Raw genomic sequence first — 19,213 nt, 5'->3', positions numbered from 1 at the left:
AAGCATTGTTATATTTAGATTTTAGAGCAAAGTTCAGTTTCCTGTTTTAAATCATGAAAACGGGAAGCTGCTTACATTTTAGTAGCCCGTCTGGGATGCATATGTAACAGGGCCCTACATATCTTGCTCTTCTGTTTACTACTAATCTTTTGATATTACTCTAAATGGTTCATGTAGTAGCTTTGTCTTCTATCAGGGATGGAAAGGTCTTCCTTGTAAGGGTTGAACCATTAAGCCAGTTAGAATTTCTTTCTACGTAAAATCTCGTTTCAGCATTTCAGAGACCTTATGTTGGTATCAGAATTTCATGACTTCACACAGCTACAGCCTGAAGCAGATGCTACCTGGGATCTTAAAAGCTTATCTTGGAATGCAGTTTTTCGGTACTTATTCCATCTGCTAAGATGATTTGTGAAGTATCATATCATATCATCATATATGGTTTATTTGCAGGGTTTTGTCCTACCACAAAGATCAAAGAGGAAAGAAAAGGCTGCTACTCCTCTGCCTTACTGTCAGAGCACAATATGGCTTTTGTCTGGACAGGATTAGACAGCTTTGTGAAGACTTGCAACTGATTTTGCCCTTTGCAAATGGTAAAGTAGGATAGGAAGTGTCCCAGTAGGACCTGACACACTGGTTGAAGAACTGCACTTCCACAAAAGCTTTATTAGTTAAGTATGGTTTGGAGGTGTGGAACTTCCTTTCAGAACGGTGTAATAAACATATCTTAACTTGTTGATGTCCTTTTCTTTTCCTGTTTTAGTATTTTGTTTCTTCTTCTCTGTATGTCCTTAAAGCACTGTCAGGGCTCTGTCCTGTAATGAAAATATGCTGCAAGAGACACTGTAAAGAAAGATATGATAGACACACAACCGTAATTCTGGATCTACAGTAGTGACTTGCACTTCCTTAATGAACAAACAGGATGCACTTGTTTGCAAACCAGTTTGTACAGAGCAACTAATTTGGAACACAGCTTCCCTAAAACACATTTGCACTCGCCAAAAATGTTTTCTTAGAAGAGAGCAAGTCTCCAGCTCTCATGAGGGAGGCTTTACCCTTCCCACCCATCTTGCATACATAAATTAACTGCACATTTGCATAACACTGGTTAAAACTAAATGTTCCCAATATATTACATAGCAGTCTCACATGAACAGCAATGCCTATAGTAATTTGCTAACTATGAATAATTGTAATTATAACCAGATGTGATTGGGCAGCTAGAACCTGATGACATGGCTGTAGATCACTAGCCATGGCTTACAGCAAATTCCTTAGTATACCACCATCAACCCTCTGTGCTAGTCTCACTTTTACCCAACTAAAGGGGATTTCATATTTCTATTGACCTTAGGTATGCTCCTTTGATCCTGTCTTGAGATTATCTTGGGCAGGTAAAGATATTTTACCTTTTGAAGGTACATTTCAGAAAATAACTGAAAAACCTCTGTGGATGTCATCCCATATGTACCAATGTGAGTGGCTTGATGACACTGATAGGGAAGGCACCAGCAGGAGACCTACTGGAACATAAGGAGCTAGTCACTGATGCATTGAGGCAGCCTAGGTCATGTTTATAAGATCTGCTGCAAGAAAAACTTAGGAAGATCTGCTGTCATGTAAGTACCCCTCATGAGTATTATTTATTTTTTTCCCTTATATAGGTTTTTTAAGTGTGTGTTTGTGTTTTTTTGTATACCTCACTTTACAAAGTGTTAAGAATCTTGTGCTATAAGTAGGATGTAGCTCAAGCCGAACTTGCTATGATGAGACTCGATCCAGCTATTTAACATTTTTGTTAATGTCAGTGTCTGCCTTTGATGACAGTGCTTGTCCTCTGTAATAATTCTCTGCTTTTGTTGCAGTTCTGGTTACCTGACACATTTGGTTATTCTGCCCAACTCCCACAGATAATGCAGGGCTGTGGCATAAAGAGGTTTTTGACTCAGAAACTTAGCTGGAACCTTGTCAATTCATTCCCAGTGAGTACCTAATATTACTGTCTCTTTCATGTTATAACTAATCAATAGTTTGCTCATTGAGCTCTGCTTAACTTTGTTAGCGAATAGTTCTTGGTAGATGTTTTCAGAAGAGTGCTGGGATTACTCGCTCCTTTTTCCAGCAAATACTGAGTGATGTTTTTTTTCTGCTTAATGTTGAAACTTTATTTCTGTGTTTTTATTTGTATATGTGAACAGCAGATACTTTACCTTTACTGTACAAAACATTTCAGAAGTGGAAAGTATTTCTGGGAGTACAGTTGTGCTTGCAGTTAACATTGCTAGAGACCGCCTTTTTTTTTGTTTATTCCTTTTGGGATGGCTTTTTTTGTAGAGTCTGCATGTCCTGTATGTGTCCAGAAGGCTCTGGTTTCCTTCCAGACTCCAGATATCTGACATTACATGAATTGGTGATCCTTTATATATCAAATAGGTGGTTATCTGATGTGAGTAAGCGTGTTTGTGTGTATATGTACGTATGTATATATGTGTGTGTCCACTCATCCTGCAGTGGATTAGAACTAGTTTTCTGATGTGCCTTCACTGGCTGCCAGGATAGGCTCCATTTCCATCAAAGACTGAATAACATGTCAGGTATTGGAGAGAGGAATCATTCCGTACTCTAGTACAGATTTTGATGAAAAGAGCATGACCATGACAAATTCAGCACCAACACTTAATGTGAATCTTCTTTGGAAACAAACTGTATATAACTAAAAAGCGAACACCATTTATGCAAAAGATTGTGTTTTCTGTGACTGGTAGTAATGATATTCTTCAGTCTTTATCTGTGTTGACTGTATTTACCTGCTTATCCTTTTTTTCAAAGGAATTTGGACAAGTGTGCTGAGAGCACAGAATGTGTCGGATTCCCCCTGTGTTAAGGTTCATTTTGCATCATCATCGGTATGGAAAGAACCTTATATAAAGGTTCTCCCACAGCCCCTCATATGCAACAGAATAGCTCTGTAGACTAATATTACTGCAATGACATTTTCTGATGCGGGTTTTGCACACCTGTGTATTCAGGTATGGAAAAATGAACAGATAAGGCATCACAGTAGCAGTGATACGGTGCTTTACTCCATAGGTGAGTTATTTGTATGCCCGAGTCCAGGTGATAGGTGAGGCGTTAATGGGCAGTCAGAATTTAATATGGTTTTGGGGCTAGGCGTACATTATTGCCATACTTGTAATTATGGGAAATCACCAACTGGTGCATTTAAACGGACCATTTTAATACAAAGCCTGCATCTGTCTTTAGAATTACACCAGTAAATCACCGTGAACAATATGGCACACCTAATTGTTAACAGTTCTGTCTAGTTTATTTTCCATTTGTTTAGGAATGAGATTAACACTGTTTCATTTTTTGATGTTTGTCAGGAATTTACCTCTTTCTGAAATTCATTTGGCTTTATCATTTGGCATATTGGGTTTGTATATATATATATATATATATATATAAAACATGTGTGTGTGTATACTATATATATATATATATATATATATATATATATATATATATAATGATTATACATACATACATACATACATACAAGTATATGTGTATATATGTACACTCCCTTCTTCTACGTTCCTGTTTGAATTTTGAATATCTAGAAGACCCTGACTCAGACAGAGAAGAACACGAAAGACCCCTCCATCCTTGCCACCCCCCCCCCCATGACTTGTCCTTTGGGGATATCCTAGGGTTGATGCTAACCATTTTGGGTTGACATTTTGCCCTAATCCTTCTTTCTAGAAGCACCTAGTGGAGCCTTTTCAAGAGGAAGTATGAGGATTCCTTGGTTATCCCTTCCGTAGTCTTATCATTAGTGATGCTGTTAGAGCAATTTGGACTCACCATGATTTTTCTCTGTTAACTAAAAGGAAAGGTTAATGCAGTTTTCAAACTATTGCTAAAGTGGACAGGTTACCTTATTAAACATCCTGATGCTGACTCTTGTGTGACCTTTTCAGTGCAGCATAGGTTCCAGCAACCAGAGCATTTTGCCACATTGTGGCCAGACAATAATTCAAAGGTTCGGGACACTTGTGGTAAGAGGGTGCATTCCAGTGCTTATTTGGAGTTGTGCTGAACAGTTTATTGCACCAGTTTCAATTCCAAGTGCACTTCATGATGAAGGTGCTGCAGAAGCTATAAGACAAACCTGGTGTCTAGGCTGAAGCAGTACCTTTGTATAATCCCATCCACAGCTTTTGTGGTTGGGTTAGCATATGCCCTCTTGTAATTTTGGCTGCAGTGTTGTGTTGCGTAGGACAGCAGGATGGGGTGTGTGCCTGTACAAGTTGGTGTGGCTAATACTGCCCCTCCTTCAGATGGAGTTCAGAAATAAGATCCTGGTTACCCACTTTCTGGGAAATATGTTAACATGTTGTTATGAGAAGGCCAGCTCTCGCATGGCTCTTTCAGTGATAATTTGAATTAGAAACAGGTTGTCATCTATATGCTGGATCTGTATTATCTCCTTGTGTCTCTCTCTCTTTCCTGCTATTTTCACCTGTTCCTCTGATAAACTTGACCAACCCCCATAGAGAAAGAGGCCTTATTAGTGTCTTAGTAAGGCTTTCAATCATCACATAGTCTTGCCCCTTGTGTTGCTGGAGAAATGCAAGGTTAGCAGCTGCTATTCTGGGTCTGTAGACGTCCTGACCATGGTCTGGGGTTGTCTTGGGAGAGTCTGTTCCTTGATATTGTCTTAGCTTACTGAACCATTGTAGGAGACCAGGAGGTTTTGGATGTTGTCACACTTAGACATGTTCTGGAGCATATAAGCCCACCATTCACAGGGCTTTGCTCGCTATCAGCCCCTTTTGGCAGATTTCCTGGAATGGGCTCAGAAGGCCATAGAGGTTCCTCTGGTGCAGAAGGAGGGTCAGGGGTTTTACTACCAGCCTCTCTTGGTTCTGAAGAGGATGAAAGACTTCTACCTTGTTCTGGACCTCATTGACTTCAACCAGTATATCTAATACAACCTTCTTTTAGTGGTCACACTGCATCCAGTGGGCTGTCCGTAGATGTAATGGATGACATTTGGTACATCAGTATTTGGGGCCTACACAGGAAACTTCTCCAGGTTGCTATCGGGCAACATCCTTTGGATGAGACATTAAACCAAGGCTCTGTCTGCTTGAGTTTGTGGTAGTTCAGGTGGATGTAAAGGATCCCATGGCACCATCAAAAAGAGATTAAGAGAAATTCCCCAATGCCCTGGCCAAATTTCCCCTACTAGTAGTATAACTACCTTGGGCCTCCCTTGAAAAGAGGTCATTAGCCTAGTGGGACTAACCAAGTTAACAAAAGATAAAATAGTAAATAATTACTTGCATTTATACCCATTTGGTATTTCCTCAGCACTCTGAGCCTTTATCAGGTTATTGGTTGTAATGGATAAAGGCATGATTTGCTGGTGTTTCTATGCCTAGATGACTGGCTGTGGGTAAATCAGTCCAGGAACTCACTGGAGCTATCCTTTTTTGGTGCTTCCATAGAGGCAGCACATACAGATTGCCATAAATTGGAAGAAGTCCTCTCTAACAGTGGCTCAGAGGAAATCTTCAGTGGGTATAGCTGGACCCTTTCCAATGTCAGTCATTCCTGACTTTTGATATGATTGCAGAAGTCACAGCCTTGGATTCTTGGTTGAGGATACATTACAGAATCTGGCCTCAGACACTGGTGCACCGCTGGGCTTGATGGTCATGATCTTCATGGCACCTTTTGCTTGATTATCAGTGTCTTGGCAAGGTAGTACACTTTCCTTTGGCGCTGTAAGAAAAGAAGGCTATAGTTCTATTTGCACTCCAGGCAGCTGGTTTAAATTTCAAAATTTTGACACTGCATTAGGTCCCATGTGCTTGAGTTAGTAGTAACTGAAGTGGATGTTAAAGTTCTCACAGCACCTATAAAAAATGTTTTTTTTTATTTATATATACATAGCTTATGTGCAATGTTTAATATTTACATATCTTCATTACTTACATATGTTTACAAACTTTCACATTTTGTACATTGTTTTGTGCCCCCCCCCTTTAGTCAACATCCAGAATCGTATTTTCTCCAAAATCTTTGCCAAATCCTATTTTTCATTATACTTGATTTCATTAACTCTTTCAATCCATATTGTCCATATAACATAAAATATAATTCTGTCCATTTCTTTAGCTTCTTGTTTTTTTATCACCAAAGAAACCAAATCCAATCATATTCATGTTTATCTGTTCCACTTTTTTATATTCCTTTAACATATTACATTTACCTATTTCATTCCATAAATCTTTTGCTTTTATACAATTCAATAACACGTGTTCTGTTGCTTCATATTCTCACATGCATGACATATTCTATCTTGTATCCTTTTATATGACACATTTGCCTTAACAGACAGATTTCTTATGGACAATCTCATAAGAAAATCATTCCATTCATGTATTTTATTATACCATACAAATCTCATTTTTATTGCCTTCTTTTTCTCTCTCTCTAAATCTTTCCATGGATCAATATAATAAAAAGCTTTCATAATATTATACCATTTTTTTTCTATCTTCTCAACTTTATCTGTTTTTAATTTCCATAACATGATTTTATTTTGATACTCTTTAAATTCTTCATTTTCATCTTCTTTAAATCATTTACCTACCCTATTTTTTCCCAAAACACTTGATATTTGTTTTAGACAATAATAGTCAGTAATATTTTCTCCTTTTATATAACATTTCAAGGCTTTATACAAGTTCATTGATGCTACATACACTGTAGGATTCAACGATCCTAGCCCTTCTTTTTATTTTTTCATATATAATATTCCTCTGTTAACCAGATTCAACTTGGAACTCCATATAAAAGAAAATATGTTCATTAATTCTTTTTCACATTTTGTAGGAATAATGTAATTATTTGCTGTATAAACAATTTTTACTATCACTATCATTTATTAAGTAAGCCTTCTTACTTTTTTAATTTCTCCAAGTCTTTTGGGTTTCTAATACCATGACAGGAATGGACTCCATCCCTAAGTCAAAGTACAATTAAAGTTTATTAAAATTAGTATTGTTTCAATCTTTGATGTCAGCCAGAAGTGCTCTTCGCAGCAGCCGCAGTGTGCCCATTAGTGAGTCATTCTGCAATTTGTAGGGGTTACATGTATTGGTAACGTCTAAATACGATTGTAGATTCTTTTTTATAAGACCTGTTGCTCCTGCCACTATTGGAACTGTGTGGGTATCGTTCATTTACATTGCTCTCATTTCTGCCTGCAGATCCTGATATTTTATGACTTTGTGTCTCTCTATATGCAAGACACTGTAGTCGCTGGGTGTGGCGATTTCAATGATCAGTGATACTTTCATGGACCACTATATCTGGTATTCTACTAGCATCTGTCTTTTGAACTGTTGGTAATGGGTGAACCCATGTGATACAAACTTCATCATTTTCTATGATGCTTTGTGGTACATGTTTTCAGTGTTTTTCAGCCACTTCAATACCATAATGTTAGCACAATCCCCAGTGCAGTAGTCTTGCCATATTATGCCTTTCAGTATACAGTCCTTCTGCCATTAGTAAACAACCAGCAACGAGGTGTGCAACTGTTTCCAACTCGGTTTTACAAAACCTACATTTGTCTTTTTCCTGCATGTTCAAAGAAATTTGTAAACCAGTGTGTATGTAGCCCACTATCTTGGGCCGCCAATATTAACCTTTCATCTCTTGGTTTGAATTTACCTCTCCTTAACCACTCCTGCATTCGTTCCTGATCGACATGAGATCCTTTCAGAAGTTTTCTATACTTGCAACTATATTTATGCATTTTCCACATTTTTTGCTTTCTCATCTGTTCCTTCCCCTTCTATTCTTTCTTTCTTTTGTTTTTTGTCACATTCAGTTGCTGCCTGATTTTTGTCTACTTCTGGTTTCATTTCCATTCCTGCTTGACGCTGATATGCTTCGGCTAGATTAAGCAGAGAAGTCATCTTAGATTTATTCTCCTCATGTTTCAAAACTTTCACTATGTTTGGGTCTTGTGAGGTCACCAGATATGTGTAGAGTCCCACGATTGCAGATCTATACATGTAATCAATTTCAAGGAGGCCCATCCCTCCTTCAGAAGGGGAATATATAATTTTGGTATGCACCGATTTTTATAAATCATTTGATGAGCATGAAGCATCCTTCTTGTTTTCCTGTCTAATCTACCACAGGAAGAGCAATTTGGTTTATAGCTTGGATTTTGTTCCTAGATGTCAACTCTGTTTTCAGGATTAGTTTAAGTCTTCTAAAGTGCTCCTTACTATGTTTTATTCACATTTGTTCATGTTTTATTGGTGCTTCATCAGTTCCCAAGTATTTATACACTTCCTCATGCTCAAGTTCTTTTATATCACATTCTTGTCCCAAACAGATGTTTTCTTGCTGCTGCAGGTTTCCTGCTTTAAAGGTTGCTTTTGCACATTTATCGAGACCAAATTACATTCTTATATCATCTGAAAAAGTTTTGACAACTTGCAGATGTTCTTCGTGTTTCACTGTTGCAGTCATTACATTTGGGTTATCCTGCTGGCAGGTTGCCCTCAGTCGGCCCGAATTCCAAAGTCTTGGGTCCTGCGTCGGTTGCTGTCGCCTCTACCCTGACGTCAGAGGTATAAAAGATGCAGCCGATGCCATTTTCTTCAGTCTTTCTTGCCGTGTGGTGCCCGATGCAGAAGCAGTATGCAAGTGCCGGTCGGCCGACTCCTGAGATTTTTGTGTTCGAGTTTCAGATACGAAGTCTTCATTAAAAGCTAAGTACCCCATTGGAGAAACTTTTTTCTTGCTCCAGACTGATGTCAGAAAAAGTTAATAATTGTATTTCTTGTGGGAAGCAAATACCTCATAAGGACTTTCATTCTTACTGTATTCCTTGCCTAGGCCCTGACCATGACGTTTCTAGTTGTCGGTTTTGTGCTAGATTAAACCAACGCATTCATTATTAAGCATTGGTATGATTTTGTATTAAGCTATTTTGGGCAAAGATTTAATTATACAATGTCGTCGGATAGCCATATGACTACCGGAGTTCACAAAAAATGCAAAGAAAAAGAAAAGGACAGGCAACCGAGGTCCAAAACTGACGAAGAAGCTTCTCCTAAGCCAGTCACCGGTTCTCAGTGAGACGCTTTCGCAGCCCCTGATGCCCGCTACTTTAGAGTCGCAGGCTGCTACTGACTCCCATGTGGAGTCGGCTAGGCCGCAGGAAACTCAAGGTATTGGAGCCTCGGAGACTATTCCCTCAGATGGGTCCGGAGCCGCTGAGCAGGCATCGGCTTCTGATGGTGTGTTCAGACCTAAACAATTATATATTAAACCAACTTCAGTTTCAAAGGCAAAGACTAAAGCACCCTTAAAAGCAAAGAAACAAGTTCACCAGCCGCATGAGCAGGCCTCCATGTCCAAAAAACAGATGCTCAAAATGACCAACGACTTAATTACCTTGATCAGGGGTTCTTATCCCCCTCCTGATAAGAGGCCCAGGCAAGAGACAGACTATGAATCTTCAGATCAGGTTTCCATTTCATCTGATTCCTCTTCTGTTCAGGAATATTCCCTTCCCCCCTGTGAGGATTCTGATGCTGAAGAATCTATTCCTTTAGCTTCTCCTCCTGAGGACTACTCTTTTGGGGAAACCTTGCATACCATGAGGGAGCACTTCCACTGGGAGAGCCAAGATTTTTCAGAATCTAAGAGGCGGCTCCGAGACTTCCTTTTACTACCTCAACACAGGCCTCTAGTTATTCCACCTGTGTTAGACATTGTAGATGATTGTGTTCTCAGAGTCTAGTCTGACCCCTGACTCCTTACCTCCATCTCCTGTTAAGCCGGACAGATACTACAGGGTCCCTGACTCTCATAAATTCCTTTTCAAAAACCCTACGGCAGACCCAGAAACTATTTCTCAGGGTCCCAAGGGGATCAAGGCTTCCACTGCAAAAAACCCTAACCCTTCTGACAGAGATTCTAGGGTACTGGATAGATGGGGAAAAAAGATTTACACATCTGTTACCTTGGCTATAAGGGCCTTAAATAACCAGTTTCATATGCTCAAATATCAACAATATATCATGACACTGCTTAAGCAGAAAATGATGGTAAATTCTGAATATGCAGAAAACAAAGAAATGCAGGATTTATTGCGTGCAGCTGAACAAGTTGGAAAGCATACTTTGCAGTGTGGTTTTGATTCTCTGGAGGCCTCCTGCAGGGCTGCTGTTATTTGCAGTTGTGCTTTCAGTTCCTCGTCTGATGAGCTATACAGTTTTAATTCACTGACAGAAAAGATGAGCAGTCTTTACACTTAGTTGTTTTCTAAGAGCCAAATTGCAGCCATGGATTAAGCTGTTGAATAGACAGCTTAATGGGTTAAAGGCAAGACAGAATAACAGTGGTGAGAGAGAGAGTCACCCTGGAATATCCCCCTTTGAATTTTTATCCGTGGAATAATAATCTGACCTTTATCATGGCTTAATTTCAAAGTGGCCTGCCACTGTTTCATGGTCACTGTAACGTATTCGATCAGTGTAGGGTGTACCTTGTACATTTTTAAGCAGTCTTTTTATCCAAGAATGTGGAATAATATCAAATGGTTTTTTTTTATAGTCAATCCATGCCATACTTAGATTCTTCCCCTTTTTACAGTTCTCCACTATGACTTTATTTAACAACAAATGATCCTTTGTTCCATATGACTTTCTTTTATAGCCCTTTTATTCTACTGCCATAATTGAGTTTTCTAATAAATGACTCTGTCGACATCAATTCCAGTGTATAAGTTTATACGTCTCCAGAAGGCAAGTTATTTATTTATTTATTTATTTATATTTGTTGACCGGGAGTGTCCAACTGGATGTAGGTCCATTTTCAGTGGAGGCCCGGGGAGAAAAGCTCCACAGTTAAAAATAAACAGACAGTAGTTACATTGGATTACATAGCGATTAAAAATTTACATAGCAATTACTTACAACATATTTACAGATTAAGAACATAGTACATCAGTAGACAACTAGAATCTTTATCTGTGAAGTACATAACAGACATTAACAAATGTTACAATAAGAAGTTCCTGCTGTATAATAAGTACTAGGCTTATGAGCATCTGAGCTTGCTGTAATCAAGGTAGTTAGTGGAGTGGAAAGAAAGGTTGTGGTTGGATGGGGTGGGTGATATTAGAGTGGGAGTTGCAAGGGCATAGCCAGCATGTTTTTAGATGCGCTTTTAGTAAAGGTTTGAAGTGGGTGCATGATGGTACGGAGGTAATTGTGGGTGGGAGGGAGTTCCATAATTTGGCTATGGTGCAAGAGAATAGTGCTTCACCAGCAGAGTTATTGGCTTTAGTGATCTGCAAGTGATTTTGTTGCTGGATCTTAGTGGTCTGGTGGTGCGATAGGGTTGGAGTAGATTCTGGAGGGATGGGACATTTAGTGGATGGTTTACTAGTTCGTGGGCGAGTGAGAGTTGATACCATTAAAGGAGGTGAGGGAGTTCAAGCCAGCCCAGTTCAGCAAGTGAGAGACAGTGGTGACTACGGTAGGATGCCCCTGTGGTGAATTTGGCGATTTTGTTGTAGCAGGTCTCTAGCTTTTTTAGATCGCATTGCCTTAGGTTGGTATATATTGGAGAGGCATAAAGTAGGGTGGAGATAAGGTGGGAATTTGCTATTGAAATCTTTGCTGCTTTGGTGAGAAGTTGCTTATTTCTGTATAACGCTCCTAGTTTTCTGTGGACTTTTTTTATGGTCATGGATATGTGAATGTCAAATTTTAGTTTATTGTCTATTTCCCCTCCTAGCAACTTGGTGTGTTCAGTTGGGTATATAGTGGTGTTGTCTTTTGCTATGATGTTAAAGTGAGAGTTGTTTTGAGTATGTTTGGTGGGTTGGAAGATGAGTAGTTTAGTTTTGTTTGGGTTGAGTATTAATTGGGCATCGGATAACCAAGTTTCAACAGAAGAAAAGGCTTCCTGTTTGACTTTTTGCAGTTTGGGTAGGGACTGGGCTTAGCAGATGATGGTTGAGTCATCTGCGTATTGTATGAGTGTGCCATGTTTGATGGCAGAGGCTAGATTATTGGTGAAAGCAGAGAAGAGTAGGGATCCAAGGATGGATCCTTGGGGAACCCCTATGGAGACAGGTAGTTGGGGAGATATGTCATTCTGCCATACAACGGATTGTTGGCGGTCAGACAGGTAACACTGAAACCAGTTGGTGACTGATTGTGAGAAGGATAGGTTATTGTGGACAGAGATAAGTTGCTTGTGTGGGACCATGTCAAATGCTTTAGATAGATCTAGGAAAGTAGCAGAGTTTTTTTTAACCAAAACTATGTAACTAAACTATAAACCAAAATTATTGGTTTATAGTTTTTAGGGTAGCTTGCAGGTTCACTCTTAAGTAGTAGCATTGTTTTTCCTGTTGTTAGCCAGGTTGGCGTCTGTTCAGGGTAGGCATAAAAATAGTTCTTACTCATAGCTAAATCTTCGTGCAAAGATGTTAATACTTTTAACCAGAGGTTAGGTACTGCATCTGGGCCTGTGGTTTTCCAATTGGAGACTTTTCAACTTTGTTTCAGTCTCTCTAGCTGTTACTTCATCCCATTTCATATCCTGTACCCTTATACTTCTTAGTCTTTATTTTACTTCATAGGTTCATAGGTTCATAGATTAGTACTAAGCTAACTGTCCTTGCGAATCATTTTAAGCCTAGCCAATTATCCTTTGTGAGACTCAAACTCTGCACCTTGTGTTTGTAAGGCAAACACCTTAACCATTAGGCCACCCTCCCAATCCCTTCTTCTATTCATTTAGCATCTTTGTGTTCCACAGGATCTTCTTAGATACTTCTTCAAAATATATCTATTTCTTCTTTTTTTGGCAGTCTTTCAGTTCCTTTTATCTTGGTTCCCAACTCTCTGTAAATCTTTTTTGGGTCATCAATAAATTGCTTAATGTTAAGTTGTCAATCTCGCCTTCATTCTTGCTTGATGGGTTCGGAGCCGATCCCTCGGCTCCGACTCGGCACTTGCTAAGCTCGAGAGTCACTTTTACCAGCTCGAGGCAGCCCCATATCCCATGATGCAAGGCGGTAAGTACCCAGATCTCGTTTGCCGCTTCGCTTAGGAGGTCCTCCTTTTACCAGCTCCTGGTAAGTGATTAAAATACTTGATATTTTAGCCCCTTTTCACTAAAAACCCTTAAAATTTTAGTTTTAAGTTAATTTTAAAGATTTTCTGACAGAAATTTACCTGTCTCCTTTTATTTTTAGTCAAACTTTACCCATCCCTTCCCCCTGTTAGGGTGTGTGTGTGTGTTTGTCTACTTATACCTTTTGGTATATTTAATTTAATTTAACTCTTTGACTGGTGTGTGTGTGTGTTGTCTTCACCATGTCAAAGAGAGGGTCTCAGGCTTTAAGAAGTGTGACTCGTGCTGTCAGAAGATGTCTCTGACAGACGGTCACACTTCTTGCCTGTATTGCCTGGGGCCTCTTCACCTGCAGGACTCCTGTGCTATATGTCATTCCTTCAGCCAGAGAGTCCTGCAGGAAAGAAGAAACAAACTGATTCTTAGGGGCCTTCTTAAGCCGGAGGGCTCTCCGCCAAGTTGGCTCCATCCAAATCCAAATCTTCCAAGGCCCAGGCTTCTGTGTCAAAGCCTGCGGCCTCAGCTCCGACTCGTTCTGAGTCGAGATCGCTCGGCTGGAGCCGATTCTGGCTTAACAGTTCTTCGCACCGATGGCTATCGGTGCCGATTCTGCATCGCCACCGGTGTCGGCTCCGATCGGTTCCGACCACCATGTGGCATAGGCATCGGTGTCGGCTCCGGTCGGCTCCGACACCGCTACTTTTGTGGCTGTATCGGTTCCGGCTGGAGCCGATGCATCGAGGCTTCCTGTCGGGCCCGATAAGTTGTCGGCTCCGACAGGGTCTATAGTTTCATCGGGTTCCGATGGCTCCTTCCAGGAAGAGGTCGAGGTCTCCTTCCTTGGAGCCGATACTTCGGCCCGGCTTCACCTCTCCTTTCGAACGGAGCCATCGGAGCCGAACTTCAAGGTCATCCAGACTTTCAGACCATGACTTAGAGAGAGTGGTCAGCAGATTACTTAAGTCACAGGCACTGGCCCAAATGTTACATAGTCCGTCTCAACAGACGACTGTTGGTCCACACCCGTTACAGTTCCTCCTTCAACTCTACCCCAGAGTTTGGAGTTGGAGTCTTCGAATGGTTACTGCCACGGCTGGAGGACAGATACCCCTTCTGTTCCTTCAGCCTCTACTCTTATCTCCTCTTCGAGACCTTCCTTAGAGGGATTCGTGGTCGGGCTTCCATGGTCTCCTCCAAGGGGGTGAGTGGCATCGGACCCTTGTCCGAACCCGCTCTTCCCCTTGGAGCCTCGGCCTTGGTGAGCTCGGCTCCGACATCTGCCTCGGAGACTTCCCTTTTGGTGGTCCCTGGAGTTCCTAGTTCTTCGGAACGGGTTCTCTCGGACCTGCCTGGGAGGGGAGCATTCGAGGTGATGAAGAGTGTACTGGCCACTGGTATCAGTCAGCAGTCTGTTCCCTTAGCTCCTCCCTCTATAGTGCCTGTTGACATCTCTGCCACTTCTCTTGCTACAGGACCCAGAGATCCTCCGCCTCAGGTTTCCCCATTGGGAATTTCCCCCTCTTCCGAGGATTCTCCTGATGTTTCGGGAGATCCTCCTAGGAAGAGGACTTGTAAGAGGAAACATGTAGACTCCCCCGAGTCTGTCACTTCAGATACTGACTTTGATGAGTCAGAGGGATCCCCTAGGATGTCTCCTTCTCAGACATCCTAGAACTCCTTAAACAGAGGGGAAACTGGCCCACCAACAATCCCTCTGAGGATGAGTCAGTATACCTAGAGGCGTTTGGATCTCGGCCCTCCACCTCCTGGGTGTCTCCGCCTTTCGACCCCCTTATGCAGGTTATTGCCCGAAAGGCGTGGGCAGCTCCTGACTCTGTAGAGCCAGTCCCTAGGAGGCCTTCAAAATTTATCACTGCCCCGTGTGACAAGCAATTCCTCACTAAGGGTGTCCCCGCTGATGCCATGGTGGTGGCTGCTGCCACCAAGAAGGAACTTGCAGATCCTTCCGTGCCGTCCATCCTCCTAATAAGGACTCTAGGACCATGGATAGGTACGGTAAGCGGATGTTTTCCTCAGCGACCTTTGCTATGCTCGCTGAATTACCTATGTCACTTCACCAGACTCCAGAGGGATATCCTTAAGGAGCTGGGTGAAGTAGTATAGGATCCTACAGCTGCAGGAGCTCAAGAAAAAATTGCTTCGCAGCTAGGAACCCTTAATTCCATTGCAAACTCCTCCATGCGGCTAATATCATATGCTGCTGATGGAGCGAGTAGAGCCACAGGTACAGGTGTGGCTCTTAGACGCCAAGCCTGGATGCGGCTATGTGACTTTGCAGATCCCTTCAAGGCGTCCTTCACGAATTCTCCCTTTGATGGGTCAGCTTTGTTTGGCCCTCAGGTGAAGGAAACTTTGACCAGGTGCGAGCAGGATGGCAAGACTCTTTCTGCTGTAGGAGTCCGTTTTTCCACCCTTCTAGACCTTACCCCAAAGGACAGAAAGGTGGAAAAATGTGGTTCATAAATCCCAAGGAGTCACGCCGGATTCACGTGGTCAGTTTACCCCTAGAGGCAGAGGGGGTAACAACAACAGACGCCGCTCTAGAGGCAGAGGGGGTCCAAAAAACAGGGAAACAGAGAGCCTCTCTCTGACAAGCCCTTTCAGCATCCCTGAGATGTTGCCCGGCTGTCCCTCCTTGGAGGCAGTCGGGGGAAGATTATCACTGTACCCAGAAGCCTGGCATTCCCTCACTCAAGACAGATGGGTACAGTCGATCATATCCAAGGGTTACATAATTCCTTTCGAGGAAAGTCCTTTCCCCTCAAATTCCGTTCCAGATGTACCACCCGGTCTAAGGGAAATTGCAGAGTTAGAAGTCTCAAAACTGCTGCAAAAGAGCCATTCAGCCAGTTACAACAGACCATTCCGAGCCCGAATCTACTCAAGGTTCTTTTGGTCCCCAAAAGACGGGAGACTGGAGACCAATATTGATCTCAGCAGACTCAACAAGTCTGTGAGGAAGACAAGATTCAATGGTCACTCTTCAGTCAATTCTGCCCTTCTTACAGAAGGACAACTGGATGTGCTCAATAGATCTTCAGGATGCGTACTATCACATCAAAATTCACAGACGCCCAGGAGATTTCTCCGCCGGCTGGGGTCCAGTCATTTCCAGTTCAGAGCCCTGCCCTTTGGTCTCACTACAGCCCCCAGAGTGTTCACCAAATGCATGGCAGTGGTCATGGCTCACCTGAGACGCCAAGGATTCCAGGTGTTTCCGTATCTCGACGACTGGCTCCTGTCAGCCACCACCAGGCATCAGCTTATACAAGCCAGGGATTACACAATAAATCTTTGTTCTCATTTGGGCATCTCGATCAACTTGAAAAGTCATCCTTCCCCAAAGTCGGGACATTGGCATCAGTCCTTCAATCTCTGAAATTGACAGCTTGGCTCCTCCACTTCCGACTTAGAGACACACTAGACCGGAAGTTGTTCACATTTTGCTCGCCCATAAACCCACCACTAACAAATTGTACCTCAGTAAGTGGAAGAGGTTTGCTATCTGGGCTCAACTCAAGGGCTTAGACCCTATCACTGCTCCTGTCGCAGAGGTTTTGAAATTCTTAACATCCCTATTTAATCAGGGATCTTCTGTCTCAACTATTAAAGTTCAACTAGCTGCTATCGCTAAATTCCATGAACCCATGGATCCTCCTTTGATGAGCAGCAGGCTATGCAAAACATTCATTAAAGGTGCGAGTCTGTTAAGACCACCAGTTTTCATCCTGCACCTCCGGGATCTTGATTTAGTGCTGCATTAACATCTCCCTTTGAACCGGCTGCTACAGGGAATTAAAATATCTGTCTTGGAAAACGCCTTAGTGGCTATTACTTCAGCAAGAAGAGTCTCAGAGCTTCAAGCCCTGTCTATTAAACCACCATATCTGATTTTCCACAAAGATAGAGTATCTTAGGCCTAATCCATCCTTTGTCCCAAAGGTCTGCTCTAGTTTCTGTCTTCAACAATCTCTAGAACTACCCGTTTTCTTTCCAAAATTCTCTAATGAGGCAGAATACACTCTCCATAAATTGGATGTTCACAGGCAATTCGCTTCTATTTAGACAGGCCCTCAGCAACGTAAGTCAGACCAGTTGTTTGTGTCCTTCTCAGATAATAAATTGGGTCAAAACAACACAAAAGCGACAATCTCAAAATAGATCAGACATTTCCTAACTCAGGCCTATTCTTCTTCAAATAAGCAACTTACATCATCTATCAAAGCTCATTCTACCAGAGCTATGGCTACTTCTATAGCTTTTCATTCCAAGCTCGCTATTTCGAAATTTGTGCTGCGCTACTTGGTCCAACCCGCACACTTTCATTTCCCACTACAAATTGGATGTGGCATCTAAAGGCGAGCTTCATTTGGTTCCACGGTACTCAGGAGTGTTTTCCAGTGAGCCACCCAGGATTCAGGTGCTAGGGACGCTGTCCCATCATTCAGAATGTAGGCGAGATAGGATCACATAACATCTTTTAGTTATGTACTCACCATAACTTCAGATGTTTGGGATCCATCTCGCCACATTCCTATACCCACCCTCCTTCCCCTGCCTTGGAGATCAGAAGAGATTGAACGGTTTTGAGTTCTACTGTTTTATCTTGTTTCATCTGACGATGTTATATAAGCAGGGTATGCATGTGTGCATGTATGCGGACAAACTAGATCTGGGGGACTGTTGGTGGTGCATCCTGGGATATAGTAAGCTCAGCCAATAAGAGACTTCGCTCTTTGGCATAAGCGTGCCGAGTGGGAGCCGAGGGATCGGCTCCGAACCCATCATTCAGAATGTAGGCGAGATGGATCCCAAACATCTGAAGTTATGGTGAGTACATAACTAAAAGTTTAATGGGTTGAAGGCAAGACAGAATAACAGTGGTGAGAGAGAGAGTCACCCTGGAATATCCCCCTTTGAATTTTTATCCGTGGAATAATAATCTGACCTTTATCATGGCTTAATTGCAAAGTGGCCTGCCACTGTTTCATGGTCACTGTAATGTATTCGATCAGTGTAGGGTGTACCTTGTACATTTTTAAGCAGTCTTTTTATCCAAGAATGTGGAATAATATCAAATGTTTTTTTTTTTTTATAGTCAATCCATGCCATACTTAGATTCTTCCCCTTTTTACAGTTCTCCACTATGACTTTATTTAACAACAAATGATCCTTTGTTCCATGTGACTTTCTTTTATAGCCCTTTTATTCTACTGCCATAATTGAGTTTTCTAATAAATGACTCTGTCAACTTTTTTTTTTTTTTTTTTTTTTTTTTTTTTTTTTTTTTTTTTTTTTTTTATTTTATTTTTGGGGGGGGGGGGGGGGGGGGGGGGGGGGGGGGATGAAGAACATAGTACATCAGTAGACAACTAGAATCTTTATCTGTAAGTACATAATAAACATTAACAAATGTTACAATAAGCTTCCTGCTGTATAATAAGTACTAGGCTTATGAGCATCTGAGCTTGCTATAATCAAGGTAGTTAGTGGAGTGGAAAGAAAGTAGTGGTTGGATGGGGTGGGATATTAGAGTGGGAGTTGCAAGGGCATAGCCAGCATGTTTTTAGATGCTTTTAGTAAAGTTTTGAAGTGGGTGCATGATGAAGTAATTGTGGGTAGGGAGTTCCATAATTTGGCTATGTTGCAAGAGAATAGTGCTTCACCAGCAGAATTATTGGCTTTAGGACTGCAATGATTTGTTGCTGGATCTTAGTGGTCTGGTGGTGCGTATGGATAGATTTGGAGGGTAGGGAAAACTTTGACCAGGTGAGCAGGATGGCAAGACTCTTTCTGTGGAGTCCTCACCTTCTAGACCTTACCCCAAAGGACAGAAGGTGGAAAATGTGGTTCAAATCCCAAGGAGTCACGATTCACGTGGTCAGTTTACCCCTAGAGGCAGAGGGGTAACAACAACAGACGCCTCTAGAGGCAGAGGGGTCCAAAACCAGGGAAACAGAGAGCCTCTCTGACAAGCCCTTTCAGCATC

At 41.8% G+C, this 19,213-nt stretch overlaps 1 protein-coding gene across 1 annotated transcript in view; it reads left to right on the top strand.

The window, feature by feature from the left end:
- The window catches only part of MAN2C1 (mannosidase alpha class 2C member 1), a 1,630,015-nt gene that overhangs the window by 735,348 nt on the left and 875,454 nt on the right, over positions 1 to 19,213 (top strand). Inside the window, exon 10 of the mRNA XM_044077185.1 lies at positions 1,872 to 1,988. Within this exon, the coding sequence (XP_043933120.1) occupies positions 1,872 to 1,988 (117 nt within the window). The remainder of the gene's footprint in view (positions 1 to 1,871; positions 1,989 to 19,213) is intronic.

Source organism: Protopterus annectens, chromosome 7.part0, assembly GCF_019279795.1.
Source record: "Protopterus annectens isolate FY-2018-M chromosome 7.part0, PAN1.0, whole genome shotgun sequence".
NCBI lineage: Eukaryota > Metazoa > Chordata > Ceratodontiformes > Protopteridae > Protopterus > Protopterus annectens.
Note: the sequence above shows the minus strand (reverse complement) of the source record. Positions and strands in the feature narration are given on the sequence as shown.